This window comes from Oncorhynchus mykiss, chromosome 3 (genome assembly GCF_013265735.2).
Source record: "Oncorhynchus mykiss isolate Arlee chromosome 3, USDA_OmykA_1.1, whole genome shotgun sequence".
In the NCBI taxonomy this organism is placed as follows: Eukaryota; Metazoa; Chordata; class Actinopteri; order Salmoniformes; family Salmonidae; genus Oncorhynchus; species Oncorhynchus mykiss.
Window position 1 is genome coordinate 17,927,934 of NC_048567.1, and position 20,129 is coordinate 17,948,062.

Here is a 20,129-nt window from a genome sequence, read left to right on the forward strand (position 1 = left end):
CAAGGAACACACCAGGCAGGTCCGAGATACTGTTGTGAAGAAGTTTAAAGCCGGATTTGGATACCAAAAGATTTCCCAAGCTTTGAACATCCCAAGGAGCACTGTGCAAGCGATAATATTGAAATGGAAGGAGTATCAGACCACTGCAAATCTACCAAGACCTGGCCGTCCCTCTAAACTTTCAGCTCATACAAGGAGAAGACTGATCAGAGATGCAGCCAAGAGGCCCATGATAACTCTGGATGAACTGCAGAGATCTACAGCTGAGGTGGGAGACTCTGTCCATAGGACAACAATCAGTCGTATATTGCACAAATCTGGCCTTTATGGAAGAGTGGCAAGAAGAAAGTCATTTCTTAAAGATATCCATAAAAAGTGTCGTTTAAAGTTTGCCACAAGCCACCTGGGAGACACACCAAACATGTGGAAGAAGGTGCTCTGGTCAGATGAAACCAAAATTGAACTTTTTGGCAACAATGCAAAACGTTATGTTTGGCGTAAAAGCAACACAGCTCATCACCATGAACACACCATCCCCACTGTCAAACATGGTGGTGGCAGCATCATGGTTTGGGCCTGCTTTTCTTCAGCAGGGACAGGGAAGATGGTTAAAATTGATGGGAAGATGGATGGAGCCAAATACAGGACCATTCTGGAAGAAAACCTGATGGAGTCTGCAAAAGACCTGAGACTGGGACGGAGATTTGTCTTCCAACAAGACAATGATCCAAAACATAAAGCAAAATCTACAATGGAATGGTTCAAAAATAAACATATCCAGGTGTTAGAATGGCCAAGTCAAAGTCCAGACCTGAATCCAATCGAGAATCTGTGGAAAGAACTGAAAACTGCTGTTCACAAATGCTCTCCATCCAACCTCACTGAGCTCGAGCTGTTTTGCAAGGAGGAATGGGAAAAAATGTCAGTCTCTCGATGTGCAAAACTGATAGAGACATACCCCAAGCGACTTACAGCTGTAATCGCAGCAAAAGGTGGCGCTACAAAGTATTAACTTAAGGGGGCTGAATAATTTTGCACGCCCAATTTTTCAGTTTTTGATTTGTTAAAAAAGTTTGAAATATCCAATAAATGTCGTTCCACTTCATGATTGTGTCCCACTTGTTGTTGATTCTTCACAAAAAAATACAGTTTTATATCTTTATGTTTGAAGCCTGAAATGTGGCAAAAGGTCGCAAAGTTCAAGGGGGCCGGATACTTTCGCAAGGCACTGTATACATACATACACATATACACACACACACACACACACACACACACACACACACACACACACATACATACATACATACATACATACATACATACAGGTACATACCACACACACACACACACACACACACACATACATACATACATACTTACTAGAGGTCGGCCGATTATTATTTTTCAACGCCGATACCGATTATTGGAGGACCAAAAAAGCCGATACCGATTAATCTGTCTATTTCTTTAATTTAATTTATTTGTAATAATGACAATTACAACAATACTGAATTAACACTTATTTTAACTTGATATAATACATCGATAAAATCAATTTAGCCTCAAATAAATAATGAAACATGTTCAATTTGGTTTAAATAATTTAAAAACAAAGTGTTGGAGAAAAAAGTAATATGTGCCAATATGCAGTATGTGCCATGTAAAAATGTGTGCCATGTAAAAAAGCTAACGTTTAAGTTCCTTGCTCAGAACATGAGAACATATGAAAGTTGGTGTTTCCTTTTAACATGAGACTTCAAAATTCCAAGGTAAGAGGTTTTAGGTTGTAGTTAATATAGTGTTTATAAGACTATTTCTCTCTATACCATTTGTATTTCATATACCTTTGACTATTGGATGTTCTTGTAGGCACTATAGTATTGCCAGTGTAACAGTATAGCTTCCGTCCCCCTCCTCGCCCCTACCTGGGCTCGAACCAGGAACACATCGACAACAGCCACACTCGAAGCATCGTTACCCATCGCTCCACAAAAGCCGCGGCCCTTGCAGCGCAAGGGGAATAACTACTCCAAATCTAAAAGCGAGTGACGTATGAAACGGTATTAGCGCACACCCAGCTAACTAGCTAGCCATTTCACATTGGTTACACCAGCCATTAGGCTGATAGGCTTGAAGTCATAAACAGCGCTGTTTTTGCAAAGAGCTGCTGGCAAAATGCATGAAAGTGCTGTTTGAATGAATGATTACGGGCCTGCTGCTGCTCAGTCAGACTGCTCTATCAAATCAGACTTAATTATAACATAATAACACGCAGAAATATGAGCCTTTGGTCATTAATATGGTCGAATCCGGAAACAATCATTTCGAAAACTAAACGTTTGTTATTTCAGTGAAATACGGAACCGTTCGGTATTTTATCTAACGGGTGGCATCCCTAAGTCTAAATATTCTTGTTACATTGCACAACCTTCAATGTTATGTCATAATTACGTAACATTCTGGCAAATTAGTTCGCAATGAGCCAGGCAGCCCAAACTGTTGCATATACCCTGACTCTGCGTGCAATGAACGCAAGAGAAATTACACAATTTCACCTGGTTAATATTGCCTGGTAAACTGGATTAGTAGTTATAAAAAGTGATTAGGATTGATTGTTTTTTATAAGAGAAGTTTAATGCTAGCTAGCAATTTACCTTGGCTTTTACTGCATTCGCGTAACAGGCAGGCTACTCGTGGAGTGCAATGGTTAGAGCGTTGGACTAGTTAACTGTACGGTTGCCAGATTGGATCCCCTGAGCTGACAAGGTGAAAATCTGTCATTCTGCCCCTGAACAAGGCAGTTAACCCACCGGTCCTAGGCCGTCACTGAAAGTAAGAATGTGTTCTTTAACTGACTTGCCTAGTTAAATCACTTGAGTGGGTTGAGTCACTGATGTGATCTTCCTGTCTGGGTTGGTTCCCCCCCTTGGGTTGTGCCGTGGCGGAGATCTTTGTGGGCTATACTCGGCCTTGTCTCAGGATGGTAAGTTGGTGGTTGAAGATATCCCTCTAGTGGTGTGGGGGCTGTGCTTTGGCAAAGTGGGTGGGGTTATATCCTTCCTGTTTGGCCCTGTCCGGGGGTGTCCTCGGATGGGGCCACAGTGTCTCCTGACCCCTCCTGTCTCAGCCTCCAGTATTTATGCTGCAGTAGTTTATGTGTCGGGGGGGGCTAGGGTCAGTTTGTTATATCTGGAGTACTTCTCCTGTCCTATTCGGTGTCCTGTGTGAATTTAAGTGTGCTCTCTCTAATTCTCTCTTTCTTTCTCTCTCTCGGAGGACCTGAGCCCTAGGGACATGCCTCAGGACTACCTGACATGATGACTCCTTGCTGTCCCCAGTCCACCTGGCCGTGCTGCTGCTCCAGTTTCAACTGTTCTGCCTTATTATTATTTGACCATGCTGGTCATTTATGAACATTTTATCATCTTGGCCATGTTCTGTTATAATCTCCACCCGGCAAAGCCAGAAGAGGACTGGCCACCCCACATAGCCTGGTTCCTCTCTAGGTTTCTTCCTAGGTTTTGGCCTTTCTAGGGAGTTTTTCCTAGCCACCGTGCTTCTACACCTGCATTGCTTGCTGTTTGGGGTTTTAGGCTGGGTTTCTGTACAGCACTTTGAGATATCAGCTGATGTACGAAGGGCTATATAAATAAATGTGATTTGATTTGATTTGAAATAAAAGTATAAAAATAATAATAATAAAAAAACGGAAATCGGCGCCCAAAAATACTGATTTCCGATTGAGTCCCGCATAGCCTCTGATTTAGTTAAGTTAATCTTGTAGCCTGAGAATTCGCTGAATAATTAAATAATATTAATAAAATATGTAATTGAAGTCTCGGGACTAGAGATGAATATCAGGACATCATCAGCATACAAGCTTATTTTATGGTGAACATCACCAATGAGCAGCCCCTGTATAGCAGGCGGCCCTGGTGGCCTCGGCCAGTGGTTCCATAACGAGTGCAAATAGGAGAGGGGACAAAGGACAGCCCTGTCTGGTACCTCTGTGTATATAGAAGCTATTTGGCCTTAGCCCATTAGTAAGGACAGCAGCCTGAGGATCATCATATAAACCTTTCACCCATTTTATAAAGTTGTCCCCTAGACCAAATTTATTTAGAGCAAAGAATGGGTAAGACCACTCCACACGATCAAATGCTTTCTCAGCATCTAGGGAGAGCACAAGACCATCCAAAGCACTTTGTTGGTAGGCTTGAATTACATTAAGAAGCCGCCTGACATTGTTGCAATTACGGCCCTTAATGAAGCCAGTTTGGTCTCCTTTCACAATTAGTGGCAGTGAGTCCTCTAGTCTTGTGGCTAGAATTTTAGAAAGCAATTTTCTATTCTAGAAGGGAAATTGGTCTGTATGAGGAACAAGACTCTGGACATTTTCCCTTTTTGAGAGTAAGTGATATGTTGGCTTCTCTCAGCATTTGAGGGAGCTGGTCATTTGAAAATGAGTGGTTAAACATATCATGCAATGGCTCAAGGAACAGGCCATGGAACTCTTTATAGAACTCACTACAAAACCCGTCTGGTCCTGGGGCCTTACCATTTTGCAGATTCTTAATTGCGAACATTATCTCTTCCTCGGTAATAGGGACATTAAGGAGAGACCTCTGTTCTTTGGAGATAGTAGGGAGCTCAATCTTAGAAAATAAGTTCTCCATTAATTTGGGTGCATCCTTTGGCAGTTCTGAGGCATAAAGGTTTGCATAAAATGACTTAAATTAGTCATTTATCTATTTATTTTCATATAAATGATTGTCATAGCTAAAAAGAGAGCTGTAGTCCTTCTCTTTAGTTCCTAATTCACCCTCTAACGTGTTTTGCTTTTCACGCTCTTTCCGTCTCTTAGTGGCTGTGTATGACATAATCAGACCCCTGGCGTACGCTTTACAGGTTTCCCAAAGGAGCGAGGGGTTATCTGTTGATTGAGAGTTAATAGAGAAAACGCTTTAAACTCTGTAATAAAATATGATGTGAATGTATGGTCTTTAAGAATGGTTGTATTCAACCTCCAATGTCTTGACCGATTGAATGCCCCGTTGAGTTTTATGTCCAGGATCACCTCTGCATGATCAGATATGACTATGCTTCCTATCCTAGCGGATAAAACAGACTGCAAAGATGTCCTGGGCATAAAGAAGTAATCTATTCTAGTCTGACATTCTTGAGGTCCAGAGATTAAAGTGAACTCTCTGTTGGAGGGATGAAAAGTTCTCCAAACATCAGCATACCCCAGATCATCACAAATAGCTTTAAGTGACTTAGCTTGAGGAGAGAGTGAAGCTATACCGCATTCCTCAACAAAAATGTACTGAACGTGTCCCTTCAGAATTTTCCGGGAGTCCCAAAACACGAATATTGCATCTGCGTCCTCGATTATCCAAGTCGTCAATGTGCTCCGCCATTTCGCGCACCTGTTTCTCAAGTGCTTTTATTTTAGTGTCCATAGATGTAGTTGAAGTTTCCACTCTAGCAATTCTTCCTTCTGCCTCATCAACACGTTTGACAACCCTCTGTAGTTCAGCTTAATGGCCTGCTATTGCTTCCAAGACCGTTCTTATCTTAACATCGATCACTTTAGTAATGTTATCAGTCATCTTTTGAATCACCAGGTCCATTGTGCCTGGATCCGCAATTGTGCTAGCTTCGCTAACGTTAGCTAGCTCCTCCTGCACATCTACAGGGATGGTGGTTTTGGTTGAGTTCTTAGTAGTTCTGTTGGGCATGTTGTCGGAGATTTTTCATAAATAGCCGTCAAGATTCATTGTAGGATAACTTATTTAGCCAATTCTACCACTTTTTCAAGCTAGGAGATTAATGTAAAAATATAAATTAACGAATGCCACGGGAGCTCGCTGAAACACAGTGTTCTCTCTACGGCGTCATTTTGTCCCCCTAAACAGACTTTTGGGATATAAACAAGGATTTGATCTAACACAATGACCATTCATGTTGTAGCTGGGACCCTTGGGATTGCAAACAGAGGAAGATCTTCAAAAGAAAGTGATTTATTTAATCGCTATTTGTGATTTTAAGAAGCCTGTGCTGTTTGGAAAATATGTTGATGTGGGGCGTCGTCCTCAGACAATTGCAAGGTATGCTTTCGCTGTAAAGCCTATTGTAAGTCGGACAACACAGTTAGATTAACAAGAATTTAAGCTTTTAAATTATATAAGATACTTGTATGTTCATGAATGTTTAATATTAGGATTATTTATTTGAATTGTGCGCACTCCAATTTCACCAGATGTTGTCGACTGGTGTCCCGCTAGCGGGATGCCTATCCCTAAAAACCTGTTTCCACTTTGTCATTATGGGTTATTGTGTGTAGATTGATGAAGAAAAACATTTTTTAATCCATTTTAGAATAAGGCTGTAACGTGGAATCGTTTTGGGGGGAAAAGGGGGTCTGAATACTTTCCCGAATGCACTGTATGTAGTATGTGCTATGTTCTCCCTGACTGTGTCTCCTGTTCTCTCTCTGTCAGCTGTATTGACGAGTGGTTTGAGGTGAACAGATCGTGTCCAGAACATCCCTCAGACTAAAGGGCCTCGCTACTTTTCTCCACAGGTAAATTATATATTAATATGTATTTTCTTCACAGGTAAATTCTATATTAATATGTATTTTCTCCGCAGGTAAATTCCACATTTCCTGGGTGTTGTTGATGTTGATGCATTATTGTGATAAGTCACTTTAATATTCTGTGGGAAACTTAAAGGTTTCTGCCGTAGAATTCCCCAAACGGAAATGCAGTACTGTATTGACACAAAACAGGAAAAATCTGATACAGTATTATACCCTTTAGTTCAGTCGAGTTCTTTCTTTCTATTGTTCTGTTTCAGCATCACATCAGTTTATTCAGATTTCTGTTGTTTTCCCTCGCTGCAGGTTTCTTACTTCCTCGATAAGAAGAGTGATCTGTTCCAATAACAACAGTCCTCAATGTGAATCCCATCCCCTTCCCTGTGACTCTGTGGCCAGTACAGAACTGACCCCTGACCCTACCCCTCTACCCCCACCACCTCCAGTATGTCTCAACAGCCCTCAACACCTCCACTCAAACCAGTCAAGTACCGCAGTGTGCCAAATCTCATTAAAAGCAATTTTCAGGGAAACTACATTTAATGCTGATCTATCTCTTTATCTTCACACACACAGTTTGCTCCAAGACAAGACCAGACAGACACAAACTCACAAATGCACACTCACAAATACAACCAACCTCTGCTTTGTCCTCAAAGACAGACAGACAGACAGACAGACAGACAGACAGACAGACAGCATGCTTATCCGACAGCCTGATGTTGAGGGAAGACACCACCTCTTTTGCACAACTATCCAATCAGGAAAATCTGTTGCTCTCAACACGCCCTCTCACTCTCTGCTGCATCAATGGAACGGCTGTATATGCCACCCACAGACATTTTGCATTCCATCCCATTGGCCGTGCCTCAGTGATTGTGCTGCTGTGATTGGCTGAGCTCCAGGGCTACTGTGACTTGGAATTCCCTCCTCCTGTGTTATTGGGCAGCAGATTCAGGTCTCCTCCCATCTGTTTGGTCTGAGTGATTGTACACCTGGACATTTCGGGGAGCAAGCTGAGGGGAGAGGGGGAAGTCAGTTCTCATCCCCCTCTCCCACTCTTTCCCCATCCTCACCAACTCTGTCTACCAGTGCCTTCACCTTCGGATCCTGGCCTACCAAGGCAGAGTCAGGACAACAGAACAGTGTGAATGGTAGGTGGGGGACAGAGGGCAGGAGGTCAGGTATCTGTCTATATTAAATCCTCCCTCCCTAGCCCTTCTCCCTGTGTGTTGTTGACTGGATGACGACAGACGGAGAGAGACCCAGCAGAGAGCCAGACTCAGCTGAATGTGAAACTCTGCTTAACTCTAACCTTTACTCCACTGGGACATGCTGCTAGCTGCTAGCCACACTGAAATTAGAAGTGCCCTGCTATATGCTGTCCCACCCTCTGTTTCTCACGCTCTCCTTTCCCCTGACTAGCTATCTAACTCACAACCCTTCAATGCCTCTGTGGTAGCAACAAGACGTGAACTGGACTGTGCTACCAGAAGCGTGTGGCTCGGCTAGTGGCAACTACAACTCCCAGCAGGCACTTCTCTGGAGTGAGAACGTTAATCTTAGTTTTTGTAGCAGCAATAGCTGTCTGACTGGGACATGAGGCCCTCTGTGCTTAGCCTGATTCCCAACTGAATTACTGTGTTTCACTGTGTTTTACTGTACATCTTCAGTTTGGCAATTGTAAAGAGGAGCATTTCAGTTGGGATCCAGGCTACAATGTGCTGACCCCAGATCAGATATCCCCCTCCCCCAGGGGCCCGTTGACATTATGTGGTGTATATACTCTAGCCTTCTACAGGGTTCACACACCCATCCTCTTCTCTCACTCACTCACTTTGACTTTTAATCTTTATTTATCATCATGAGACTTAGCAGTTATTATTATGCAAATGATTTTATTTTAAGTGTGCAGGTTTTGACATAATGGTGTAATTGCATATCTGTGTATGTATGTGTGAGTTGTAGTGAAACTAAGTCGGGCCTTAATGCAAAGAGAATGACATGAATAACTATGTCTTCTATTCATGTTTGTCCATTTCAGTGCTGTTTCAAATAGCTGCCTGAGCTAGCACACTTTTTACCCAATCATAATCATCTACCATTCAATCTATCACAGTAGAGGTGAGAGGGCGGGGCAGGAAGTAGACGATTGGTGGAGCTCCATTTCAAAGCCAATCAGAATAAGGGGAAGACTGATGTCTTCAAAAAAGTTATCATTAGAATGTTGGATCCCCTGAAACTTTGTCAACGTGTTTGAAGGTTTTGCACATTTCCTATCTAATACATTTCAGCTTCCAGCAACCCTGTGTTGTAATATTTAAACAAGGCCTTGCTGTTGTTCTCTTTAATGTTTTGAGAGCTTTCCCAGGATGTGCTGCTAACGAGTACACAAGTATAGTAGACCTCCATCTTCACCATTGGGTTGCGAATAAGGGCAGAGTAAGAAACTGATAGACAAAAGGCTTTATTGGCTATGCTTTTCACAATCATTGTGGAAGTTTTTCATCTCCACAGTTTAGGGATTTTAGATTATAGTATATTATTATGACATATCAAGGAATAAGATCAATAGTATTTATATTGGTTGCCCAATTCAAACCAGTCAGACAAATTAACAAAGAGCATTAATAGGGGATCTGGGTGTTATGGTATGGATATACTAAAGATAGTGTTACCATGGCTACTGGGTCAGTTACACCATATTAACTGTGGTTTCTCCAAAAGTGCCATCATCATGCCTTTATAACATGCTGCTAACAATTTATTTTTCAAGAACTACAGTGAGGCATAAAGCACTTTGGAATTGGGACAATAAAAATCCCCCACCCAAATGGACTGTTTCCCCATTTGTCATCATGTACTATAGCTAATAAAGTTTAATCTAAATCCAGATGGGAGTTTATCCTCATTGCACATCAGTGAGGGAGAAACTAGAATATCTGGTCTGAAACTAGAATATCTGGTCTGAAACTAGAATATCTGGTCTGAAACTAGAATGTCTGGTCTAACCGCATGGTTTGTCCCATGGCTACTGTACTGTAAGTGTATTGAAATGCTGTCGAATGGCTCACGATTGTTGAAGCATACTACTGTATGTGTACAATATGCCCTTATTGTCATGGGTATGTGTGTAGCACGAGGATCCTCCCTAGCTAGCCTACCAGAACAGCCTTATATGATCTACTGTAGCTAGAATCAGTTTTAAATCACATTTGACCCCCATTTCAGTTTTGTTAGTCTTTTATTTTGGATGTTTGAGTTTCTTTGGGGGGCGAGTGGGGAGGCAGCCTAGCACCTAAACTGATTTCGTTATGTTTTTACTGTAGAGAATTCAGTTTGGATGTCAGGCCAGTGGTAAAGGAGGGGGGTTATATGGTCATTTTGTGTAAATGTTTTGGTTTTGCTGCTTATGCTACAGTTGCCAATTTGAGCCCATATCAATCCAATCGGATCGATGTCTATCCAAATCTACGTGTTGAAAAGCACCATATGGATGGACTTGTGAAGAAGCAGTGTTTAAAACAGTCAACATATATGAATGTGAGATGTTAGAGAACACACATATGTCATCAGGTTGATGTTCCGTTCATGATACTATAATATACCATGACAGCGAACATACTGTAGATGATTATTAGTTGGGGATGAGCTTGCTTGAATGAAGGTGGAGGTGTAGTAGGGCATTCATGTAATAGTTGAGAGGTGAAGGAAACTATTTTTATTTGGGTTATACCTCCCAAGGTACTTCAGAGACAGGCCGACAGTACATACCTAGAAATGTTATTTTAGAAACTTTTTAGACATACAGTATGTTATAACATTCCATTTATGTAAAAATATGTACAGAATTTGAAATTAAATGAGCAAAATTTTTGGAGCACATTCTTTTAATTGTACAAGTGTGACTTACTGGTGGATGAGTGTTTCACTTTCAATGCATTATGGCAGAAGCTTTCTCAACAGTCATTGAAAAGTTACATTACCGGTCCAAAATTTTAGAACACCTACTCATTCAAGGCTTTTTCTTTATTTGTACTATTTTCTACATTGTAGAATAATAGTGAAGACATCAAAAATATGAAATAACACATATCATGTAGTAACCAAAAAAGTTTTAAACAAATCAAACAACATTTTATATTTGTGATTCTTCAAATAGCCACCTTTTGCCTTGATGACAGCTTTGCACACTCTTGGCATTCTCTCAACCAGCTTCACCTGGAATGCTTTTCCAACAGTTTTGAAGGAGATCCCACATAAGATGAGCACTTGTTGGCTGCTTTTCCTTCCCTCTGCGGTCCGACTCATCCCAAACCATCTCAATTTGGGTTGAGGTAGGGGGATTGTGGAAGCCAGGTCATCTGATGCAGCACCCCATCACTCTCCTTCTTGGTAAAATAGCCCTTACACTGCCTGTTGGGTCATTGTCCTGTTGAAAGGACAATTCTTGTGGCAGTCCTCATGAGAGCCAGTTTCATCATAGCGCTTGATGGTTTTTGCGACTGCACTTGATGAAACTTTAAAAGTTCTTTACATTTTACGTATTGACTGACCTTCATGTCTTAAAGTAATGATGGACTGTCGTTTCTCTTTGCTTATTTGAGCTGTTCTTGCCATAATATAGACTTGGTCTTTTACCAAATAGGGATATGTTCTGTATACCTCCCTAACTTGTCACAACACAACTGATTGGCTCAAATGCATTAAGAAGGATAGAAATTCCACAAATTTACTTTTAAGAAGGCACACCTGTTAATTGAAATGTATTCTAGGTGACTACCTCATGAAGCTGGTTGAAAGAATGTCAAGCGTGTGCAAAGCTGTCATCGAAGGAAAAGGGTGGCTACTTTGAAGAATCTCAAATAAAAAATATATTTTGATTTGTTTAACACTTTTTGTTACTACATGATTCTATAGTTTTGATGTCTTCACTATTATTATACAATATGGAAAATAATGTAAAAATAAAGAAAAACCCTTGAATGAGTAGGTGTCCAAACTTTTGACTGGTACTGTGTGTATAAATATATATATATATCTCTTTGGGGGTGGGGGGGGTTGCAGTAAAATCTCATACACCCAGTTACTTCTCTGCAGCTGCTACCACAACATCTATCCTCTGTGATTTAGGTTCCATTTCTGCGGTACAATTGACAAAACCCTTGAATGAGTAGGTGTTCTAAAACGTTTGACCGGTAGTGTATATGGAAGTTGTGTAATGTCCTGTCTTCCTCTATTTGTTTGTTCCTTGTCATCGCCTGCTAACCTATATTCATTAGTCACCATATACCACAAACTGACCATAACATGAATGTCTGTATGTGTCATACAGATACAGTGCTGGCCAAAATACAAGAATAAGGGAATGAGGCAGAGAGTTGATAAGGGAGGTTTGAGAGCAGTGGCCTAATCTCCAGTTAATTGCAGGCACCGCATAAAATTCAGCTTATTTACACTGGGCTCTGTTGTGGTGCAGGAGAAATTCAATACTGCAATTCAGCACCAGTAAAGTATTTCCTTTAGTCGACAAAAGCAGTTTCAAATCAAATCAAACTGTATTTGTCACATGACCCGAATACAACAAGTGTAGACCTTACTGTGAAATGCTTACTTACAAGCCCTTAACCAACAATGCAGTTCAAGAAGAGTTAAGAAAATATTTGCCAACTAAAGTAAAAAATAAAAAAAATAAAGTAACACAAGAGGCTTTATACAAGGGGTACCGATACCAAGTCAGTGTGCGGGGGTACACGTTAGAGGTCATTTGTAAATGTAGGTAGGGGTGAAGTAGCTGTGCATAGATCAGGGATGCAAACTGGTGAGGGCCGAAAAAGATGACTCAATTTTTTGCACTGAAACATGCAACTAATTAAACAACAAATAATATGATTTACATTATCAGTCTCTGTGTGTAAAATATAAAGTGGTTAATGTGAACCTAACTCACGGCTACAAAATTTAAAGAAAGCAATTCAATGTAATTTATTGCCTAGACTTTACTGCAAACAACAAGTCTTGGGAAAAAACAATACAATATTGCAGTTAGCCATGACAGCCTTTATAATAGAACACTTGTGACCTCACACACACAGCTAAATAATGCACTTTAAAAAATAAAAAAAACATCTTCACGTAGAAATAGAATGAAACAAACAGGCATTCTATTTTCACTCTATTATAGTGGCCACTATAGTAGACATTGATCAAGTGCACAAGGTTACACACTTGCAAAAATAATGTTCACTGAGTAAAAATGTTAATAATCCCCCCTCACTCACACACAAGTGTTACTGTCAAATTCAACACAACATAAGCTAAATCTTTGGGCTACACTGCACATTATTACAAGTGTACACTTTAAGCCTGTGGACATCTGTTCTACAATGTGCCAGCAGAGCATGATACCCTTTGTTGGCATAATTGATCTCTTTCAGGCAGAGAGTACACCTGGCACACCCCTTTTTATCCACTGTATTGAAAAAGTGAGAAATAGGGAAAGTGTGTGGTGTTCCTTTCACCTCTATAGTGGCATCCAGTTTAAGCCAGACCCAGGTACACTTGATCGCTGAATGCACTTGTTTAACAAGCAACACCTCATTTTCACCTAATTCTCTCATTCTGAAAATGAACCACATGCTGTAGAGGGAAAACCTTAGTTCACAGATAGTAGTTTGTTCGTTAGCTAGTCAACATTTCACACAGATTGCCAGGGTCCAGTAAGCAACAAACGCGTTATAACTTGAACGGCAAGGAGTCGTATACGAGTTAGTATTATAGCGAATTGGTTAGGTGAACGTTACTAACGTTAGCTCATCTGATGTTGTCTGACTTTAGTAGCCAGCTAATTTTCACACCATAAACACAATTATTTGATCAGTTAAGTTGGCAAATGTTGCTCAACATTTCTCTGGCTAGCTAACGGGAGAATTCGATCCAGATAGTAAGATACTTAACAATGCCAATACTTGTTCCATCACACTTTCTCCCTCACCTCAAACTTCCCAAATAACAGCTGTTTTTCTGTTACAGCTCATGAAGTACGCTTCATCACCTTATCACCCCCATCTCCGTGGTCAGGCTTCTCACCTAACGTTGCCTCTTCTTTATCGTCCAGGGGATGCGCTGCTGTAACTAACAAACTGCCTTTCTACTCTCCGCGGTCTTTCCGGGGCGTGCGTGCTGATGCTGTCACTAGCAGGTTGGTTGTCTCTTCTCTCTTCAGTCGCGTGCTGATGCTGTCATAGCAGATTGGTTGTCTCTTCTCTCTTCAGTCGCGTGCTGATGCTGTCACTAGCAGGTTGGTTGTCTCTTCAGTCGCGTGCTGATGCTGTCATTAGCAGGTTGGTTGTCTCTTCTCTCTTCAGTCGTGTGCTGATGCTGTCACTAGCAGGTTGGTTGTCTCTCCTCTCTTCAGTCGCGTGCTGCATTCTGTTGTTTTGTGAACGATTGGCTGATCCTTGTATACAGCCAGTATTGTTCCAAACTCGCATCACTCATTCGCCTACAGCCAGTAGTCAAGGCTTTTACCCATATGCCAGAATCACCTAGCTAATACAGTATGTTCAAATATTTACAAAATGCAGTATGCAAGAAAACACACCAAGAACTTCTAAGTTTCGGTAACAGACGTGACCAATCTACACACTCTCCAGCTCAGTTCTGTCTCCTCAGTGGAAGCGTAGCCTTCCCTCAGCCTCAAACAGCTTCTCTTCCTCTTCAGAAAGACGGTTTCCTTTCAAACTGTGGGTAAGTGATGACAGAGCACATCATAATCAGCAATACAATAAAAGACCCACAAGCATTACAAAGTGGAAATGGTGAAAGATGTTTTGAAATACAAATGGGTCTAAGGAATATATCAAATACTATTATTAACCTGATACAAAAAAATGAGTAATGTGCCTTTAAATGAGCGACATTGCGTTACATTGCGTACACTCACCAGATCTCTTTGAGTGATGTGTTGTGGGAGATAGCCTCTGACAGCTGTCTGATTCCATCCACTGTCAGCTGATTATTGATTAACCTGCGCAGAATGGACCAGAGGGATCGCTAGGTTAACAAGCTAACCTTTATTCACTTTCTGGTTAATTCTGAGGCTAAACTTCGTTATTGGTTGTAGGGAGTGTGTTGAGACGGGCCTGCCTTACCAGAGGTGAGAGAGACCCGTGTTGGATCTGATCAGCTCTGCCAGGTCTGGTGCTACATCATCTGACAACTCGTTTTGCACCAACCTAGAACACCACAACACACATTTAAACTGTGTTAACTCCAAAGCACAAATACACATTAAATATCAGAGACAAATACTGTCACAGGAATTTGATGTATGAATAAGATTGTCCTACCAGAAGATTCTGAGCATAGTGTTGCATTTTAGTGCTTCGGCCAAGTGCCTCCCACCTTCTGAAGTGATGCCATTGGCTGAGAGGCTAAGGGAGAGAAGAGCATATAAATATAATTACTTTTAGTAGTACATAAGTATACTGTATTACTTTAGGTAATGATATTACTATGAGGCAGAGTGATATACTGTAAAATAGATACTGTAGTTTCAGTGTTTGTGAGTTAGGGAGTTCAGTAACCCATACTGTAGCTGAATGTGCGTTAGGAAAATGATACACCAATGGGTTATACTTCCTTATTTCTGACCTCAATCGCAGTTGTGGGAGAACTGAAATACATGGCACAATCAGTGCCACATACTTATTAAGAGAAGTGATAACGATGACATATCTTGCCATCCATCTCACCTGAGGTTGGTAAGACTTGGGTGATTCCTCAGGGCCACTGCGAATGCTCTTGCTCCTTCATCACCAATACTGTTCCCCCACATTCTGAAAAACAGGAACAATCCATCCCATGCACTCTGTTAAATAAATAAATAAATAAATATTGTAATAGTACACTTACCCCACGTCAAAGATAGATGTGCTCTTCTGAATGGCACTGGCCAGATACCTGCCACCCACACTGGTGAACTTGTTGCTGCCAACCCTTTGAACAAATCAAAGTGCCAAAAATAAACATTTTAATTCATACACAAGTAATTATATAATTGATTGGACATACTAATTTACATACTTGACGACTCTTAACTTAGGACATTCCTCAATGATATGAGCAATTAGCTTGGCTCCGATGTCCGTGATGAGATTATTGTAAAGTCTGCAAAATCAAGACAACAGAAATACAGTCACATCATATGAATTTGTCATACAGCATAATAGATTACTAATGTTCGACAGGCAAGTTGACCCTGATAGACACTGACTCACCCCAAAACCTCCACCACTCTGTGTTTGATAAGCTCCTCAGCCAATACTTCAACGCTGCTGTCTGATATCTGATTGACACACAACCTGAAATGGAAAAACTAATTTAGATGAAAAGTTAGTTTTACTAGTATTTTTTTTTATAGCAGTAAGAAATTATTTGTCTATGTTATTTGTAAACAAGTGCACCTTTCATGTAAACAGTGGCATAAAATACATACTGTTTCCATCTGCATGTATTGCTAATTCCTCACCTCACCACGGTCATTTTACTGAATGAAGGCCTGAGCTGCTTGACCCCATAGTCACTGATGTTGTTGTTGTCCATGTCCACCCCTAGCCTCTTCCGCCGGTGCTGCAGGACAAAGTTGAGGGCACTGCAGTCGCCAGAGAACACATTACAGTAGCCCAGCTTGATGTAGTCAGCTGTGATGCCCTTCGCAGTCAGCTGGGCCACCTCTTTACTTCCTGTCTCGAAGATGCAGCGCAGCATCCACAGGAAGTTGGGCAGGACATGCACCTTGCTGCCCTCCTGCTCTGTGCTGTGGAGTGGCAAGCCGCGGAGGTGGGACCTCACGCTGGTGGACAGGTAGGACTTGAGGACCGCCCGCTTCCTCTTCAGTGGCGCTGGAGGAACCATGTGCTCCAGCAGGCCGGCATTGGCCTTAGACAGCAGTCCACACAGGAAGAGGTTGGCGTACTGGAGATGCTCGTTGGTCTTGAACGGGTCCTTTCCCCTGGGTTTGGAGGAGCCACCGATGCAGGGGAAGACACACGATAAACAAGATGTGTTGTCCCTCCTGCTGCACTCGGTGAAGAACTTGAGGATGTTCCCTTCGCTGGCCTGTTCGTCCAGAACCAGGGAGAATGCAGCCAAGAAGGACTGTAGGGTGAGATGAAAGAACTCAAAGGTAGAAGGGTTTCCACAGGCATCGTAGAGGCTGACCGGTCGGAGGAAACCCACCTGAAGGTCGTCCTCAGTCAGGCCACAGGAGGTCACCTCCTCCTGGTCGAACACAAATACTCCTCTCTCCATGCCCAGCAGAGCCAGCTTGGAGAAGGCTGTCAGTGGCCTCAACCCTGCCCTGAAGGTATCAGCGGGGCACCTGGTGTTTCTCGTCAGGAGGCCCGGTGGGGAAGCGGCCCCCCGGCTGAAGAAGACTTCAGAAAGCAGAAGGAATATGCTAGTGAGGGTCACGCAAGCTTCTGGCAACTCAAAGTCGTCATAGACTGAGCTCAGGTGTTTAAAGCTCTTGAAGACGATCCAGCAGAAGAGGGGGATGGAGCAGAGGCCACAGAGGTGGGGGTTGGCATTCAGCTGGACTGAGACCAGGTCCCTGTGCTCCTGCTCTTTGAAGTGTAGGTTGGTGTAGGTCTGAAGGTGGGCCGGAGAGAACCCACGCAGCGCCACCCTCTTCCGGATCACCCTGCTCTGGACCTCAGTGCCTGTCCGAGCAGTAAGGACTTTCCGGGAACCATTGAGCAGCTTCCCACAGAGCAGGTTAATGAGCACCAGAAGGGGGTGAGTCCTCTCCTCTGGAGAAACCACCTCAGGCATGTTCTCCAGGTCCAGATCAGCCTGGATCTCATCATAGCCGTCAAACGTAAAGAGAACCTTTTCGGGGAAGCGGAGGATGTAGCTGAACACCTCATTGTCCGCATCTTGGTCGGGGTAGCAGTTGTATTTGAAAAGCAGGTCCCTGAGTGAGATCTCGTCTGTCTCCTTGAATGTGCTGAACATCCTACAGCGGAACTTGAAGAAGAACATGGCGTCTGTCTGTTCCAGCTCCCTATTGGACCACAGCCTCTGGAGCTTCTGGAGGAGGATGGACTTGCCCACCCCAGCGTCCCCCGTGATGAGCACCGTCTCTGCCTGTGGGTTAAAGACACCCTGCTCTCCCAGGAGCTGCTCCAGACCCTCCAGGTGGCCCAGGCTCTCATTGCGGTCATTCAGGAGCTCCATCAGGGTGTCTGTATAGAGCTCCTCCAGCAGGGTTTCCTCTCGCTTGGTGTAGGATGCAATGAAGCGTGTGTCTCGGCCCAGCTCGTGCCTCAGCTTCTCACAGTACCTACTAACTGAGAGGAGGGGGGTAGGGAGAATACACTGGAGTCTCATTCTCAACCACAGATATTCAGCCAAAATATACAGTAGTTTCCCCCGTGATTCTCTAATAGCTTACATTTTCAATGCACTGTATTTTTTTATTGTTAAGTAAAATTCCAATAACACATATGAAGTGCAGCACCATACAGTTTACTGACATACTTACTAGGGTCCGTGTTCTTCACTGGTATGTCCCGTATGAAGTCTGGTGGCTGGTAGTTGATCTCTTTAAGCCATGGTTGGAGGTCTATGTATGCATCATAAACTTTGTAGAGAATATATAGGAAGTATTCACATGCCTGCTCCCCTTTGCTTTGGACCAATTCCAGGATTTTACGCACCTGCGCCATGTCAATCATAAGTAAATCATATTTACTTTACAGTGATTCAATAATAATTTGACAGCTAACAGTAACTTTTACACACCTGCACAATGCCAATCATATGTACTTCCCAGTGATTCATATTTAATTAATATTACTTCCCACATTTTGATTAATGTGGCCAAACAGGATTTTTCACAGATAAGATACTGGCAACATACCAAATGCATTGCAAAATCAAGTCTTGTCTTTATACTTTCTCATCTTAAAATCAATTAGTCAATTTTAGTTTGGGCCTAGTAAGCTATTTGTGAATAAAAGAGCATGTCTTTGTGATGGGTACTTTGTCATTTAATGTGTGTTGTCCAAATTGACATGTATCCTCTCTGAAACACTCCTATGGTAAATTACCTGGTCTGTCTTGGTGGCTGAGCGCTGGATGATTTCTGTATCCTCAATACACAGAAAGCCACTTTGTAGGAGGTTATCCAGAATGCACTGCGTGCTCTTCACTTGGGAAACTAGTAGCTCACGGTGCAAGGTGAGCATTTGGACAGTGGACACATGGCCCGTTAGTCCAGCACGGGCTTCTTCTGCACTGGAGCCCATAATATGCATGGCTTCAGCAGCCTCTATTTACTGGAAAATGTAAGAAGTAATTCTAGTCAGATAATCAGTTAGGAGAAAATGATCCAACAGTACGGATAAAATACATTATAGTAGTCTATGGCTATCGCGTACGGTATACGCATACGGGCTGCCTATACATACCGTCAGAACCTTTGATAACATTGTTCTTATCCGCGCTGTCGTAGTCCGCGGCCGAAAAACTCGGAAACTACCTCTCTCTTCAAAAACAAACTCCAGTCTTGGTTATTAAACCATTAAATAGCGTGCGACAGGATAATAACAAAACGTTTCTCTATGACCGTTAGAATAGGAATCTAGTATTGTCTCAAACAATGTCAGGAGGGAAAAAAAACACTGAACACAGTACTGGTTCTTTGAGGAAGTGAAACCAAAAACAGCCTCGGATGCGCGTAATTTCGCCTCGAATTGCGTCCGCGCTTTTGGCATGCTGATGTCTGCTTCTTTTTATGCAGGGTTTTCGCCACTTGTAAGTGCTCCACGGTAAATCAGGATTTCCCAAACATGTCCTAATAATTCGAAATATTGCTTAGAAAACCAGGTGTTTTAATCAGCATATGCTTACTTCGATGTCACCTTTCGCCGATTAAAATAATAAAATAAGGTGTTTACATGACCGTTGCATAATATTGTCACAATCAGTTTCATATCAAATTATTACTGTGCATGTAAACTTACTCACTCGTAACCAAAGAAAAAATACGATTTAGCTACCAGTGTGATGTGACACAAACCCATCGTAGCAAATGTATGTCAACTTGCTACTGAGACTAAATGTGTTTTATTTATAATCCGTTTTTTTCCTCAAGCCTCCGATCTATCGTGTTGCATTACTGTTGCCAATTTAACATGAATAGCCCATAGCCTACAGATGACTGTCTTGTCCACTGATTTAATGAAATAGAACCAATACAAATGTTTGTCAGTGTTGGTGTATTCATTTTATAGTTCAATGCACTTGGTAGAAATAAGTACAGCTTCAGAAATTCCCAGTTTAAACTTTACTCTCATTTAGATCCGTCATTGTAAAATAAGAATTTGTTCCTAACTGACTTGCCTAGTTAAATAAAATAAAGGTGAAATAAAATAGAAGATCAGCCTGGGGTTCTTCTTCATGGGCCCCTGAAGGACAGAATCTTCTGATCTGAGGGGTGGAGCCTTTGCTTACTTCA

The 20,129-nt window shown here is 42.1% G+C and overlaps 2 protein-coding genes across 2 annotated transcripts in view; one reads left to right on the forward strand and one right to left on the reverse strand.

The window, feature by feature from the left end:
- The window catches only part of LOC110511937 (E3 ubiquitin-protein ligase znrf2), a 79,155-nt gene extending 69,658 nt beyond the window's left edge, over positions 1-9,497 (forward strand). The window contains exons 4-5 of the mRNA XM_021592615.2: positions 6,507-6,589; positions 6,911-9,497. Coding sequence (XP_021448290.2) covers positions 6,507-6,564 — 58 coding nt within the window. The 3' untranslated portion in view covers positions 6,565-6,589; positions 6,911-9,497. The remainder of the gene's footprint in view (positions 1-6,506; positions 6,590-6,910) is intronic.
- A 3,087-nt stretch (positions 9,498-12,584) lies between these two features.
- On the reverse strand, positions 12,585-19,503 carry LOC110511923 (nucleotide-binding oligomerization domain-containing protein 1). The gene is made up of 12 exons (XM_021592611.2): positions 19,081-19,503; positions 18,721-18,948; positions 18,153-18,327; positions 16,137-17,958; positions 15,886-15,969; positions 15,692-15,775; positions 15,521-15,604; positions 15,361-15,444; positions 14,956-15,039; positions 14,758-14,841; positions 14,550-14,633; positions 12,585-14,347 (listed from the first exon to the last, which is right to left on the reverse strand). Exons 2-12 carry the CDS (start codon positions 18,925-18,927, stop codon positions 14,275-14,277), a joined length of 2,865 nt encoding a protein of 954 aa, XP_021448286.2. The 5' UTR covers positions 18,928-18,948; positions 19,081-19,503; the 3' UTR covers positions 12,585-14,274.
- Between the last annotated feature and the right edge of the window lie 626 nt (positions 19,504-20,129).

What these genes read in the sequence shown, in the direction of transcription:
- LOC110511923 (XM_021592611.2), bottom strand. Translation starts at nt 18,927, where the DNA reads ATGCATATTATGGGCTCCAGTGCAGAAGAAGCCCGTGCTGGACTAACG. An exon ending in AGTGAAGAACACGGACCCTA is followed by an intron (nt 17,959 to 18,152) that starts GTAAGTATGTCA and finishes CCCTCCTCTCAG; the next exon opens with TTAGTAGGTACTGTGAGAAG. An exon ending in ACGGGTCTCTCTCACCTCTG is followed by an intron (nt 14,634 to 14,757) that starts GTAAGGCAGGCC and finishes CATTCTGCGCAG; the next exon opens with GTTAATCAATAATCAGCTGA.